This window comes from Vigna radiata, unplaced genomic scaffold (assembly GCF_000741045.1).
Source record: "Vigna radiata var. radiata cultivar VC1973A unplaced genomic scaffold, Vradiata_ver6 scaffold_158, whole genome shotgun sequence".
NCBI lineage: Eukaryota > Viridiplantae > Streptophyta > Magnoliopsida > Fabales > Fabaceae > Vigna > Vigna radiata.
In genome coordinates this window covers 725,836-741,618 of record NW_014542914.1, presented here as the reverse complement: position 1 = coordinate 741,618, position 15,783 = coordinate 725,836, and the positions used below count along the sequence as shown (strand labels likewise).

Below are 15,783 nucleotides of genomic sequence, written 5' to 3'. Positions count from 1 at the left end.
GTATATACATACTTTCATGTAACATTAAAATTCATTTTATCTTACATTTTGAGAGTTTGTTCTCTAAACTTTAAAAATAGATAAATATATAGTTCTTCTTATCTGACTTGATTATATTTTTTTTTTTTACATGTTAAACAACAAGTTGACCTTTAAGTTATTTACATCATTTGATACATTTAAATTTAAATAATATTGAAAGTTCTACGTTGACTAATGATAAGGCATTTTAGAATATAAGGTTAAATATGCTTTTAGTTCCTATACTATCAAGTGATTTTGGTTTTAGTCTCTCTTTCAAAGTAAGGTACATTTTAGTCCTCCTAAAGGAAACTTTGATTTTAGTCTTCCAAAACTAACACTGTTAAAAACCAGCTGATGTGGCTAACGATAAACTAACACGATTTTCTTTTCTTACATTGAGTTAGTGTTTCTCACCTTTTCTCCCCCTCTCCCTCATCTCTTTTTCCATCTTCCACCCAATCTCCCCACCCAGCATCCCTATTCTATTCCTCAACTCACAACTGTTAGATAACGAAAATAAATGCATAGCAGATATTTCTCATGTAAATAATTATTAGAAATCAATCATCTTTATAGGACCCATAATCATAGGCGAGAATTCCTCTTGCTTTGATGTATATATTCATACTATCATATCAATAAAAATCATGGGAAATAATCTCTAACATGGTATCAGCAGTCAATATCTGATCCTCTGTAAACCTTACCTACCCCTTCAAAACAGCGTCTTCCTCCTCTTCCCTTTCTTTCATCTCCTCTTTTCCTTCATATCCATGGCTGACCAAACCAAATTCCACCTTGCCCTTGCTGTCAACAACATCAAGCATTTCATCTTTATCACTTTAGAAATGGACAAAGGTCATTATTCTTCATGGGCAGAGTTGTTCAAAATCCATTTTCGAGCATACCAAGTTCTCGATCACATTCTCCCACCTACATCTCAATCAATTGACACTAATACGGAAACAATTGTTGAAGTCGATTTTGCACTTTGGTCTCGCTTGGGCACTATCGTGCTTCAATGGATTTATAGCACTATCTCCAACGATCTTCTCCACACCATCTTGCAATCAGACTTCACTGCACAACAAGCATGGGAACGACTGCAAAATATCTTCCAAGACAACAAACCCTCATGCGCTGCGTACTTGGAGAATCAATTCACCCACGTCCATATGGACGACTATCCCAACATCTCGGCATACTGCCAAGAGCTCAAAATGCTTGCCGATCAACTATCTAACGTTGGTGCACCGGTGTCAAATCAAAGACTAGTTCTTCAACTAATTGCAGGTTTAAATGAGAACTATGATGGGGTTGCTACTTTCATTCAGCAGACTAATCCTTTACCCCGTTTCTATAAGGCACGATCAAGGTTAATCCTTGAAGAAACTCATAAAGCAAAGCAAGTCGCCTCCACCGTCAACAATGTCAGCACTGCTCTACTCATAACCAATAATTCCAGTGATGTCGTCTCCAATGTTAACCACATCAACAATTCCAGCACTCATCCTTTCTCTACTCATGGCAACAATGGCCTGAAATGTGGCCCAAATCGGGGACGAGGACGCAATAATGGTGGTCGTGGCAGAGGTCGTAACAACACCCACCACCACAATGGTCAACAATACGGCGGACCATCACACCAACGACCATGGCAAAATCAACAGTCCCAGTGGACGTCATACCCACCGTGGGGACCTTGGGGACCACAAACATGGGTTGCACCTCGTTGCCCTTACCCTACATATTCATGGGCTACTCCACAACCTCCTACACGTCAGCCCGAAATCCTCAGCAATCGTCCCAACAGGCATTCGCAGCTAATGGACCTCCTTCACAACCAACACCCACTAACATTAATGCAGCAATGCACACTTTATCTCTGAATATTCCTGATGAAAATTGGTACATGGACACCGGTGCAACATCTCACATGTCCGCTTCTCGAGGTACTCTCTCGTCTTATTTTAATTTGAGCACTAACAAAAATATTATTGTTGGCAATGGACATGCAGTTCCAATTCTCGGATATGGACAAACAAATTTATCACCTCCCCACCCACCTTTGACTTTAAACAATGTTTTGCATGCTCCTAAACTTGTTAAAAACTTGATCTTTGTACGTCCTTTAACAACCGACAACTCTATGTCTATTGAATTTGATCCTTTTGGGTTTTGTGTGAAGGATTTTCCGACAGGGATGCCACTAATGAGATGTGATAGCACTGGGGACCTATATCCTATTACCACGACTCCATTAACCACCACTCCATCACATTTTGCAGCTTTTTCTTCCGTTTTATGGCACAGTCGTTTGGGACACTCGAGTGCACCTGTTTTACGTTCTCTTAGGCAAAATAAATTTATTGAATGCAAACATTCTACTTTTTCTTCTACGTGCCAATCTTGTGTTTTTGGGAAACATATTAAGTTACCACATTATGTTTCAAATTCTTCCACTACCAAACCTTTTGATATAATACATAGTGATTTGTGGACATCACCAACTTTAAGTTCTGCAGGTCATAAGCATTATATTCTTTTTTTGGATGATTACAGTAACTTTTTATGGACATTTCCCATTGGCAGCAAATCACAGGCTTATCAAATTTTCTTGTCTTTTAGTGCATTTATTCAAACTCAATTTGAAATTAATATTAAATGCTTTCAATGTGATAATGGGAAGGAGTTGAATAACAAGTCTTTTAAAAATTTTTGTCACATTCATGGCATGAAATTTCATTTTTCTTGTCCATATACCTCTCCCCAAAATGGCAAAGCCGAACGAAAAATAAGAACCATCAACAATAATAGAGCAATAATGTCATCTAAAAAATATTGATCACCCCAAACACCAGAAACTATACTGATTACCAAAAATTAAGGTAATAATGTCATGGTTTGGTAAATAGATTGTATATTTTGGAGGAAGCTTGTCGTGTGTTTTTGGTGGTATCTTGATGAACAATTAGATGTATGCATGAAAACATTCCTTTCCATTGTTTGGATTAATATTAGAATGATCTACATTTTTTTGTAATTTTTTTCTTCTTCTTGTGCATTTTTGTGATTGAGGGTACTTTGATCAATTTCAATAATATCTTTGCGTTGCAAAAAAGATTAAAGATATCATTTCATAGAAATATTAGAGAATGTGGCCAAAGGTAAACTAAATTTGCATTGTGGTGGTAATGTGAGTGTGCTCTCTTATATTTGATCAATTATTTACATTAAAAACCCTAAATGTTTGTCATCAAGATTGGTCCCTTGCTTGTAGAACTTCATATTCCATGCGGGTATCAAGTTGTTTTTATTAAAATGTTTGCAGGTCCACTAGAAACCAAACTCACCATTGGTGGGATTCCTTGGGGAGCTGGTTTTAAACAATCATGTTAAAGTTCTTATTGCTAGTAGAGTGGGTTCATCTTTGATCAATATAATTAAAAGTGGTAATAAGCAATCAAGAGAAGCTGCACTAAAGGCACTAAATCAGATATCATCATGTGATCCAAGTGCAAAGATATTAATAGAGGCCAGAATACTTGCTCCTCTTGTCAATGACCTTTTTGCAGAGGGTGGGGAGGTTGGGTGGAAGATGGAAGGAAGAGACGAGGAAGAGAGAGGGAGAAAAGGTGAGAAACACTGACTCAGTGTAAGAAAAAAAATCGTGTCAGTCTACCGTTAGCCACATCAGCTGGTTTTTAACGGTGTTAGTTTTGGATGACTAAAATCAAAGTTTTCTTAAGGAGGAGGACTAAAATGTACCTTACTTTAAAAGAGAGACTAAAACCAAAATCGCTTGATAGTATAAGGACTAAAAACATATTTAATCTTAGAATATATAAGTGGATATAAACTTCATCTTATAAATTGATTTTATGAAAATCACTTATATTTAAAATTCACTTATTAACATAATATCAAAGTCATGAATTAGAGATTATTTTAACCAGATTTGTTTATTTTTATTTTTTGAAAAAGATATATTGAAAGTCTTGACTAATAATAAAATCAATTTATAAATAAATTCAAACTTCATTTTACAAATAAAATTAATTTAAAAAATTATATTTATTTACTTTTGAAATTTTAAAACTAAAAGATAACAAAATTTAAGATAAAAACAAATTTTAATTTTTCAATAAAATTTAAAAACTATAAAAATATTTCACCCTAAATAAAAGTATTATAGAAAATTTGAAACAATTGTATAATATACAAATATATCATAGGAAAGCAATAAACAAGGTGTTTCGCAACCAAAACCTCAGATCGAGATCCACTGATCATGACCCAATTATAATGCCAGCTTTTAAGCAGATCTTGGCCGTCAACCAGAAAAGATGTTACCTTCAGAAAAAAAAAAAAAGAAATAGAAAGAAAATCATGAAATGAATTGGGAGATAAGAAAACATCCGATGGTGCAAATTAGTATTTTAAAAATTCTAATATAATCTAATTAAAACAAATTCTATAAAAAAATTCTAATTATAGCAAATTCTATGTAAAAGAAATAAGTGTGAACAATAATTAATCTACATTAAATAATTAATTAAATATTTGGAGAAATGTCAAATTATATTTAATATAATAATTTTTTAACCATACATTTATTAATTAATTGCCTGAATACAGTTACATAAACTAAATAATAATAAAATTTCAAATTCACGCTTTAAAAATTAAGTAGTTCAACCTTCAATTATTACGATAAAACCAAGTTGAAGATCGTCTGTACAAAATACAATATGTTAGGATGGCAAAATATTTGAATATTTTATTAAGTTAAATTTAATTAAAATTAAAATTAATTTATATTTTATTAAATTAAATTTAATTAAAATTATATTTTAATTTATATTAAATTATATATATATTTTGTAATTTTATTTATATTTTATTTTAAAAATTTATAAAATATTTATTTTAATTATATGTGAATATTTACATATACTAGCAAATTTTAAAATACTTGCAAATGCTTTTTAAATGAGTATTCAATTAATAACAGGACAAGAAGTAGATATTTTTTTTTTAAGAATCAAATAACAATATTATTTGTGTCCAATTCAATCCATTGACATTTCTAACAATAGGTATAGAGTTAAATTGGTAAGAAAATAATTAATTAAATGTAAGCAAAGGTTTTGAATAAAGAAAGATTAAACAATGAAGTAAATCAGAATTAGCATGTTGAAGAAGTGTCTACCTAAATATTTATAAGAAAAATGAAACAGGTTTTTCCATAAATTAAAATTGGTTTATACAAATGTTAAAATAAAATTTAGAAAATAATATTTTATATATTAATTTATACATAAGTTAATTTTAATTTTTAAAGAGATTTATTTCTTCTTATTATTTTTATTTTATAGATATTTATAATAATATTCAATATGCTTTTATGATTTACAGTATTTACAAATGATCCATTTTTATATATTTTTTTTCTAGCGGTGTATTCTCAACAATTTTGGAAAATTCAAATATAAATCCCTCAATGTGATGCAATTTTGACCTTTACAAACCTACTCAATATTTCAAATTTTTTTTTTATCAATCTAACTTTTAAAACTAAAAGTTTTTGACTTCGTATTAGAAAAATATTTAAATGTTAGTTTCTAAAGCTGTTATCACCTTTTTCCCTAATAGAATTAATGATTTTTTTTCAAACAAATAAGTACTATTTAATAAATAATAATACATTTATTAATTGTTATTCATTCAATAATATACTTATGCAGGAATAAATTAATACAAAATTAATTATTACCTGTTAATAATTAGAAAGTAAGTATAGTTAAGAACATATCTCAAGAGATAAAAGAATAAAGATAAAATTAATTTGAATATTAAAATGAAAAAGTTATATTTTTCATTTATCATTCACATATGACAAGTCATTTAAAATATATTTTTATTGTAAAACCCTTCTAACAGTTCAATGCTGATGAACTTATTTATTATTTTTAGAGAAAAAACTTACATACAAAAAAAACAAAGCAAATCAGATGGAGATGGTGATAAGGACTTGTCATAACAACATTTGGTAAATAAAAATAAAATAAATAAATACTTTTATATAAATTAAAATTAATTCATGTATATATTCATTTATATTTTTAAAATTCATGAAATAAATTAATGTTTTTCTTTTATTTATTAAAAAATTGTCCAAAAAATTATAGTATTTAATTACATCCTAATTTCTTTTATATAAACAACATAACATGAATCATGAGAAAGACACATCAAAATAACATTTTTAGAACCTAAATCTTGCATTCCTCTCTTGTTTCTTTTCTGATCACAGTCATGACTAGAGCCAAGATCGAACTTGCTTACATAACAGATCCTGCAAAGAGGAAAGCAACTTTCAAGAAAAGGAAAAATGGTGGAAATCTTTTTTCTTTAAATATATAATTTTAACTATGCTTCATGCATATTTACTGTTTGATAAAATTTCAATTTGAGCATTTTGCACCTTCTCTAAATTCTTATATGGTTCTTGGTGTATATGTTTCTGAACAGGTTTGATGAAAAAGATCAGGGAAATCACTGTCCTTTGTGGGATTGATGCATGTGCTGTAGTGTATAGTCCTGATCTGCCTAACAAGCCAGAGGTTTGGCCATCTGAATCAGAAGCCAGAAGTGTGATTTCCAAGTTCAATGGTGTGTCTGAGGCTGAGAAAAGAAAGAAAATGTTCTGCCAAGAAAGCTTTATAAGACAAAGAATTGACAAAGGCAAAGAGCAGCTGAAGAAACTGAAGAATGAAAATAGGAAGAGGGAGATTAACCTTCTCATGTGTGAATACCTCACTCATGGAGGCAACAACCTTGACAGTAACAACATGAGTTATCTCAAGGACTTTTCATTCTTCACTGATCAAAACTTGGATGAAATTAGAAACAAAATCACTATGCTCCATACCCAAGAGGAGACACCAGAAAACATGGCTCAAGGAGACCAAGCACAGGTTCATGTGCCAATGACCAATTTTTCTAGAGAAAAACTAAATTAGTCTGTGGATAGCATCAATGCTGGTGATGAGAATGCGTGTTAACATTGGAAGATGTTCTTGTTGTCTAAATTTTTAAGGTTTCTCTTGATTGAGTTGTTCTATGTTTGGTTGCTATGATTTTACATTTTTAATGATACTATTGAAAAGTGAAACTTTGTTTGATGACATAGTTTAAGGTTTCGAAAGAAATAGCATGTTTTGTTCTAGACAATATGGCATTCATACATAGTTTTATCTGTCTATTGTTTAATTTGGTTTTAGTTTCAAATCTATTCCATACCCATCTAGGGTTCACATAACTTGCTCAAGATCTAAACTTTGCAATTGGGAAAGTGGGAAATTTTGAGATTGTTTCATTGTGAATCTTTCTCATATGGTAGTGTTTCCATTTTCTGCAAAATTGAAAGGAACATTTTGCAAGACAAAAAAAGAAAAAAAAAAAAACTGAGAATACCCCCCACTTACAATTCAAAATCAGAAACAATTCCAATTTCAAAATCAACAAAATTTGTGAGACCTTATATTAAAAACAATTACACCCACAATGAAATTTTGTATTTTACTAAACAAAGTAAAGTAAGTAATCTTCTATTTACAGATGAAAAAATTACTGCTGATAAAAGATTTAGCTGAAACTAGAAAGAATTTATTGAAAAATAGAATGGTATCTTGGTCGTTTTGGTTTGGGGTGTTCATTCTATCATGATCCAAGAACAAAATATTTGTAATTATAGTGTATCTAGTGGTAGTAATGAGAAAAATTCTGTTCAATAAGTTTGTGAATAACATATTTGATTTTCAGGTCCATATGTATATAAATATCAATATGTTAAATAATATGTTTTTATGATTTAAAGAGTATTCATAAATATTTCATTTTAATAATATTTTCAATGTGGTCAACTATTACACTTAGGTAATCACATCAATTGAAAAAAAAAATCAAATTTGAATTCTTTAATGAAACATTTTTGTTCATCACTCTAACTTTCAAAACCAAAATGTACTTTTGAAAAAAAATTATTAAATTTTAGTTTCTAAAGCTGCATACTAATTTTTTTTTTCCTGTAGAACAATGATTTTTTTTTCAAAAAATACAATTACTATTACTATTTAATACATATTAATACAATTATTAATTGCTATTCATTCAATTTTGTACTTATGCTGGAACAAATTGAATGCAAATTTTATTATTAGCTGTCATTAATGAGAAAGTAAAGCCATATGTCAATATATTAAAGAATAAAGATAAAATTAACTTGAATATCAACTTTGAAAAATATATTTGTCATTCATCTTTCACATGTGACAAGTCACTTAAACAATATTTTATTGTAAAACAACTCCTACAATTCGATGCCGATAAACTTATTTACCACATTTTGAGCAAAAAGTACATATAAAAAACAAACTTAGATGTTAGTGGGAACTTTTCATTAGAAAATTTTGTATAGAAAAACAAAACAAATACATTTTGTATTTCTGAATTAAAATTAATTGATGTATATATACATTTATATTTTTAAATTTTTTGAAACAATTAATTTAATTTTTTCTTTTTAATTTTTATTTCTAAAAAAGTGGTTGAAACAATTATAATATTTAATTAGATCCTAATTTATTTTAGCTTTAATAGCTATTTTGATTCCTAGGTTTGGTAAATTGGTTCAAAGTGATCTTACTTTTTTCATATGTTTACAGTTGTTCCATATTTTGTAAAAATGGTTCAGGTTGATTCTTTTTACTTATGACATTAATCATAAGAAAATTATCACCCTATCTAAAAGTGAACGAGTTATCTAATTAGTGACTGTGTAGTAAGCTCAAACAATAAGGGACTGCCACGTGACAATCTCCTTATCACCAAAATTAGGATTTCTAACAATTAGATAATGGTATTTGTGAAGCAAGAAACGCTTTATCCTTCATAAAATCAACAAAATTTGTGAAGAAATTATCTTTACTACATTCATATTTATTAATAGAATTTTCATCGATAAAAATAAATTATTCAATAAACATAAATTTATTAACAAATTTTTAAATGAATTTTTAAATTTAAATTATTAAAAATATGTTTGCTGATAATATATATGTCGGTAAAATTTATTAATAAATTAAAATTTGTATTACTGATAAATATTTTTGGTAAATATTTTGTTGGTAATATACTTGACAATCAATTCTAAGAATAATTTTTATTAGTAATTTGTGATTTTTATTATTGATAAATATTTTAATAAATTTATTAGTAAAATGAGTTATAAATTTTTCACAAAATTCTATAACATATTTTTGTATATGAATAGAAAATGAGCAAGAAAAAGAAAATGAAAAAGAGAAAAAAGAGAAAACATCACAGTCCTAATAGGAAGAGGAGGGAGAATAGAAAGAAGATGAAAGAAAAAGAGAAAAAAGAAGGAGAAATAAGAGGTGATAACGTCCGATATGATACGATGATGATAACAAAGTGGAAGAAGAAGATGAGAGGAGGAAGAGAAGAATAAAAGAAAAGAAAAAAACTGAATTATAATATTTACTGATAAATCATTTCAACTAAAATAAAATCCTCTTTTTTTTCTTCTTCGGTTCTTAATCGATGTCAAAAATTCACTTTTTTTTTTTTTTTTTACTTTTCGTCGGAATGTACTTTAATTCGAAAACCATTATGAATTATTTATAATAATCGTTGCCATTTTTTTTTTCTGTGCTACTTCCGTGATTAAATTAATTCTAAAAAACAACTTAACCGGAGAACAAAATGACATATAAACTAATAAGAAAGAAAAATGACATGAATCTAAGCTTTTTATTTATTTATCACTACAAAAATAAACCAAAATAATTATTGTACGATGATAGACCGTAAAAGAAAAAATATTTGAACTATAATTAATGTTATTGTTTGAACTATAAAAATGTTACGAATGTTGTCACAAATCTTAAAAAACTCTTCAAAATTTTAAACTCCATTTGAATCTTTAATTATACATAAATTTTGGGAATGAAAATAGACATCTTTTTTACTTAAGTTTTTGTCATCCTTTTCTACACGTACATCACATAGCTTTAGTGTCAATAACATCAAAATCACCAGCATTATTATTGTTCTCATACTACACATTTGTCACACTTTTTCTTTTTATGGAAAATGAAAGTTATTACATGCATCAAAGTGTCTCTGATGAAGGTCTACTTCAATTTTTTGAACAAACATGCATTATATTCAAAATTTAAAATGTAGTGTTCAATTTGGATTGCAATTTTAAAGAAATCTAATATGATAAAATGGAGTTTAAATTATATTGGATTATTCTGTTCTTACTATATCAACCTTACTACTATATATATTCATTTCCTAGTTCCAATCTTCTCTTCCATTAAATTTCACAAATCTTTTAGATCAAATTAATTAGCAAATCTGACAATATATTTGTTAAGTAACATGTTGAGGATTCCAATAATAATCTACAAAATTTGTAGCATTTTTGTATTTAGTAACAATAATCTAATTAAGGAATGGAAAATGATATATGAACAACAGTTTTGGACAACATTTAACCACGGCAAAGGTGTCTAAATTTGATTCGTTCATGTGGAAATTAAAAATAAAATGAAATGCTGAAGTGGTGGCAGAGAAAGAAACTGGTAAATTTTGAATTTTGAATCTAAAATTCATTCTCAAACTTTCGAGAGAGCTCGAGCCCCATCTGAACTTTCCAGAGTGCTCGCGAACGTCGTGCCAACACCGTCGGCTAGTCACCGTCGCCGGAGAGCTACCGTTCATCGGAAGAGGTGTCTTCCCTCCACCCAGCCACCCATTCCCAACGTAGTTCTGCTCGCGATCGTCCCACCACCGTCGCGTAGTTGTCATGTTAACGACCTACGACCGTCGTCGAAGAGCCATTGTCCATCGGAAGAGGTGTCTTCCCTCCACCCAACGACCCTCCTAGTCCCGTGCAATTGTGCCTCATTGTCAGCGTAAAAAGGGTAAACCCTAGACGTCGTTCGTCCGCCGTGGTGTTCTCTCCTCCCAGCCCACCGTGCTGCCGCCATTGGAGGACGAAATATACACATTTTCTTCAGTCCTCCCAACCTCCCAGTACCGTCCTAGTGTCGCCGGAGTGTCGTCGGAGCTCCGCCGGAGTACCTTGATAAAAAGGTATTTTCTTAACTTTTTTCCTCAAGTAGATGATGAATAATTGTATCTTGCTTTCTCTGTAGAATTTTTTCAATTTTATTTTGTGGTTTTGGTTTTGTTTCAATGCCTGTGATTTGAGTTAGGAGTATGAATAATTAAGTTGGCTTAGTGAGTGAGGTAAATAGTCGAGGAATTTGTATAGGTTTTAATTGTAGGTTTAACACAAGGTAAATGAATAATGATTAGGAACAACTTACAGGTAATAATAGTTATGTGAAAGGCATATATTGAAAGAATATCAAGTGGCAATGCACTAATCACCGATTATGAAGACAAAGAAAAATTTATAGACTGATTAACTATAATTAAGGAAATGTACTCAGTGAACAATGGATTCTTTATTGTTGGAAATTTTTGTGACAAGGTGCGTGAGTATATGTTGCAATCTCTTCCCTAGTTTTTTAACATGTTGTTTGGCCTTTAACACATATATAATAAAAGAAACGTTTTATTATTCAAATCATATATAAAAATTAACCTTGCTTTGTTAGAAATAAAAATAAACAAACATGACGTTAAATAAATTTTAAATTGTATTGATATAATTGTTGCAAACAAATTAATTTTGAATCATATTGTTATAGTATAAGAATTTTAACTTTAATCAGTCAATCTAATCATGAGTGAAAAGGGAAAGTATACAGTGACACTCAATTTTAAAAGGAATATGAAGAAAAGAAGAATGTGGATCAAGTCTAGAGGTAAGGTAAAGAAATTAACTGTTTCCTTGGTTAGAGAAGCTTTAACTATTGGAATTAGATCACGGAGACTGCCAGCCCTGGCAGAGAAGATAAGCATATATGAAGCCAAGGTAAAAAGGGACCTCCTACGAGATGGTTGTAAGCCTTCTTTAACAAGCATGTAAGAGAATGTCACAAAAGTTTCACCATAGAAAATATTATTCTCAATTAAGACCATTTCCTATATATGTGTAGCAGAACATTTGGAGAACCCTGGAATTTGATTCCATTCTTGTCTCCATTGCATAGAAAAGAACATTTCGGTTTTGTATGAAAAAAGGTCATGGAATGATTATTCCACATGTGAAGCCTTGACTCCATAGGGACAAGATTTATCAATGTCTCCAAAGTGAAAATTTGTTTGTAAATCTCACCTTGTTGGTCCAAAGCGACCCTCCTGAGGGAAAGTGCCAATTGAAAAGATCTTGCTAAACCCATGTGACTGGAAACCTTAGGAAAACAGTTAGAACTTCATGAACTTTAGGCAAATCAATCATGTAATATTACAAGGCTTAAAATTGATTAAGATTAATTTAACATATGTAATATGCACTATCTTTTCTTCATTTCTGACACGATAAAATTTCTGTCAAAATATAACCACTGCCATCAAGTCAATTACCAATTTAAGCAAGGTTATAGTTAACGACCATTGGAGTATAGTATAACTAATAGTAAATGGACCTTTTCTTTTGTGTTAAGCTCTTGACAGCAATAGTACTTTGATAGCTGTACTTAGAAAACTAACTCCTAGTTAGTTATAGGATGTTATGATATTCTTCTTAGCCAGTTACATTCTGTTAGATTCTCTAGATCAACTATGTATAACTGACATCACTCTTGAAGAAAGCAGAAGACTGGCTAGATGATTGCTTAGCCTAAGAGAACTTTTGATCGTGAAAATTTCAGACTCTAAATTTAGTTTTGAACCAGAGTAATGAAGGATCTAAGGTCTCTATTGTTGAAAAAAGGAAAAAAGAAACAATATAAGTACCTCAACCTTGTATTTAACATAATTAAACTAAACAAGAATAACTAAAATTAAATTACCGTGAATACGAATTGTAAATTCTTTTCCCTCTCCAACCAAAAACACGTTATTAAATGCATACAATTAATAATGATATGTAAATAAAATTCTTACCTTGTTTCCATCAATTACCTTGGGAGAAAAGGTGTAGCCCCTATATGGATGAATTGCATATTTCTTCCCTTTGACACCAGACATTNTCTTTTCTTCTTCAAGTTTTCCGTTCCAGTTTTCATCTCCAGAAAACGTTTCAGGCGGATTGTAGAAGCAATCATTCTGTGCCTTATGAGTAGTCATTGTTTTGTGGTCCAACCATAACTGTCACTCAAAAAACATTAAGAGATAGAGAAGGGCATCATTTAGTTGTATGCATAATTCTTATTCAGTCCAACTTCATTGATGCAAAAACATTGTAGTATGCTTTGTGATTTTGAATTGTTTGTTGTTATCATTGTTTGGTTTTGGTTCAGGGTGATGGAGGAAGCGAGTGAACATAGTAAAGCTTCTGATACTAGGAAGAAGATATGTTGTTGGGTTTACTGAATTTGATGTATGTATGTCCTTAGGGTTGCCTGTTCTTGGTCAAATGATATTTAAATAAAGTTGGGCATCGTTGTGTTTGTAGGGACTACTTCCCTGATGGGAAAGTAAATGCGAAAATGGTTTATGAGTTTTTGTTAGAGGAACATGAAAATGTTTCTGTAGAACAATTTTGCAGCTTGTATATATTGGTTGGGATATCTGAGTTCTTGCTTCCTAATAGGAGTGGACTAGTATTTCCAGTTATTTTTTACCTTGTTTCGGAGTTGGGTTCTTTGGGTAAGTACAGTTGGGGAAATTTAGTTTTTCATTACTTTATTCAACGTGTGTGTAATGCTTCAGCATCAATGAATAATGAAACAACTAGAAGTGATTTACATGTTGAAGGATGTGCTTACCTGTTTCAGGTACATGTTTGTTTTGTAGTTGTTAATTAAAGACAATGATTTGTTATTGTTTACCATCATTTTAATTTTGTAGGTTGTTTGATTTATAATTTGCAGGTTTGGTTTTGTCATCATTTTGTTACATCAAAGTAAATGTACAATACCCGCGGTAACAAAATTCCCAAGGTTGTTGAACTGGATTGATATCAATATTGGGGAGAAGTTTAAAGCAACCGCATTGGCAAAGGGATCGATGAGTAGTCGTTCATTAGAGGAGTGTGTTGATGCAATGTATTTATATTTGATGTTTTATGAAATGAAATTCGTTAATGACATTGCAGGTTGTTGTTGATGTTGGTGTGTCCAAAGAGGAGCTTTGTTATGGGGTGGTCAAAGACGTTGTGCAAAAACATGGTTTTCCATATTACAAGCAAAATATAGGAGATACGGAGAAATTATTTTCTGTTNTAGATGAACAAACAAGAGTTCTTGCCGACATGNGAACTAGTATTGATGAATTAAAGAAGTCAGTTGAGGCCACGAATGAAGATAAGAGTAAAGATTTTGTGGAACAGCCATTTTGTGGAAGTGAAGGTCATTTCCAAAGCACACCGGTTCAAGATGATCACCAAACACCGATGTTTGAAGGTGGTATTGAAATGAAACAAAGCACGATGTATGATCGGATGAAAGTTTTTCCTCGAAAACGGATTAAGAGTGTGGCAAAAAGAACTCCCTATACTGAACAGGTTAGAAGAAAAAAATTAGTGCTTCAATAACTTGTACTAGAATTCCCAATGTACATTTGACTTAATATGATGATGTTTGGAATGTTGTTGAAAATTGTTGTTGATTATGAAAAACATTGGAATCCTTTAACCATTGTCATAAGGTGAGTCATGTGAACGTGTTGCTGGAATGATTGATGGAATGAAGAGATTTTGAACGTGTTGCTGGTTATTAGAAGTGTAAAATGTTTATGAAAAAGGCAGTGGAATTTATAACAGGTGTGTGTGCAAAAGTCATAACGTAATGTTGAAGCCTTAATGGGCTTACAATGCATTTAATGTTCATCCCTTGGAGTCGTTGCACTTTCCCGCCTTCTCACCAACGTACATTTAATGCACTGAAAAGGCAAACATAAGTCACATTTTTCATTCATTCTTTTCATTTTATAACTCACCTTTTTTATTGAGAAATTATAGCCTCTGCACGAAACCAGCAGCTTCCTTTTATCTATGAACGTTTGTTAGGCATTGAAGAAGAGCATTTAAAGTTGGACGATGGACCTTCGTAAGATTATTCAATGCCATTTATTTCATCGGTTGTGAAAGCACTTACCATCTTTGTAAGTTCATCATTGAATGAGTTCAACTGTTAAACCTTATATTATACATTTTTTTATTGTTTATGATGTATTGAATAAATTCTTTTTTATATTAATAATATTTGGAACATGGAAATACACCAAATTTTTTATGTTTTGTTTTCGTTTGGTTCTGAACATTAGTGGTATAGTAAAACAATATTTATTGTTATAATGTGTTTTAATGTTATGTTTGCTTCCATTTACCTTTGATGTGTATCTGATTTTTGGAGTAGGTGTAAGAATTGGATGTCCTTGTCACAAAATATCCACACAATGTTGTTGGAACAAGTTACTTCTGAGGTTAACAAGGACTCCATTGACAATGTGAATGATATTGTCCCTAAAATTCATATGTGGTTTGATACAATTGAAGAAGTCAAAACTTTTTACACAAACTACGCTGTTAGGTGCAGTTTTGGTGTTCGGATAAGGACCTCTAGGACAAACAAGAACAAGTTAAACTTC

The 15,783-nt window shown here is 30.7% G+C and overlaps 2 protein-coding genes across 2 annotated transcripts; both read left to right on the top strand.

Moving 5' to 3' along the window:
• Nucleotides 1-797: 797 nt before the first annotated feature.
• On the top strand, nucleotides 798-1,913 carry LOC106752450. The gene has a single exon (XM_014634134.1). The coding sequence runs from the start codon at nucleotides 798-800 to the stop codon at nucleotides 1,911-1,913; it is 1,116 nt and encodes a 371-aa protein (XP_014489620.1).
• A 4,429-nt stretch (nucleotides 1,914-6,342) lies between these two features.
• LOC106752449 (agamous-like MADS-box protein AGL80) lies at nucleotides 6,343-7,150 on the top strand. Its single transcript, XM_014634133.2, has 2 exons — nucleotides 6,343-6,421; nucleotides 6,559-7,150. Exons 1-2 carry the CDS (start codon nucleotides 6,343-6,345, stop codon nucleotides 7,047-7,049), a joined length of 570 nt encoding a protein of 189 aa, XP_014489619.1. The 3' UTR covers nucleotides 7,050-7,150.
• Nucleotides 7,151-15,783: the final 8,633 nt, after the last annotated feature.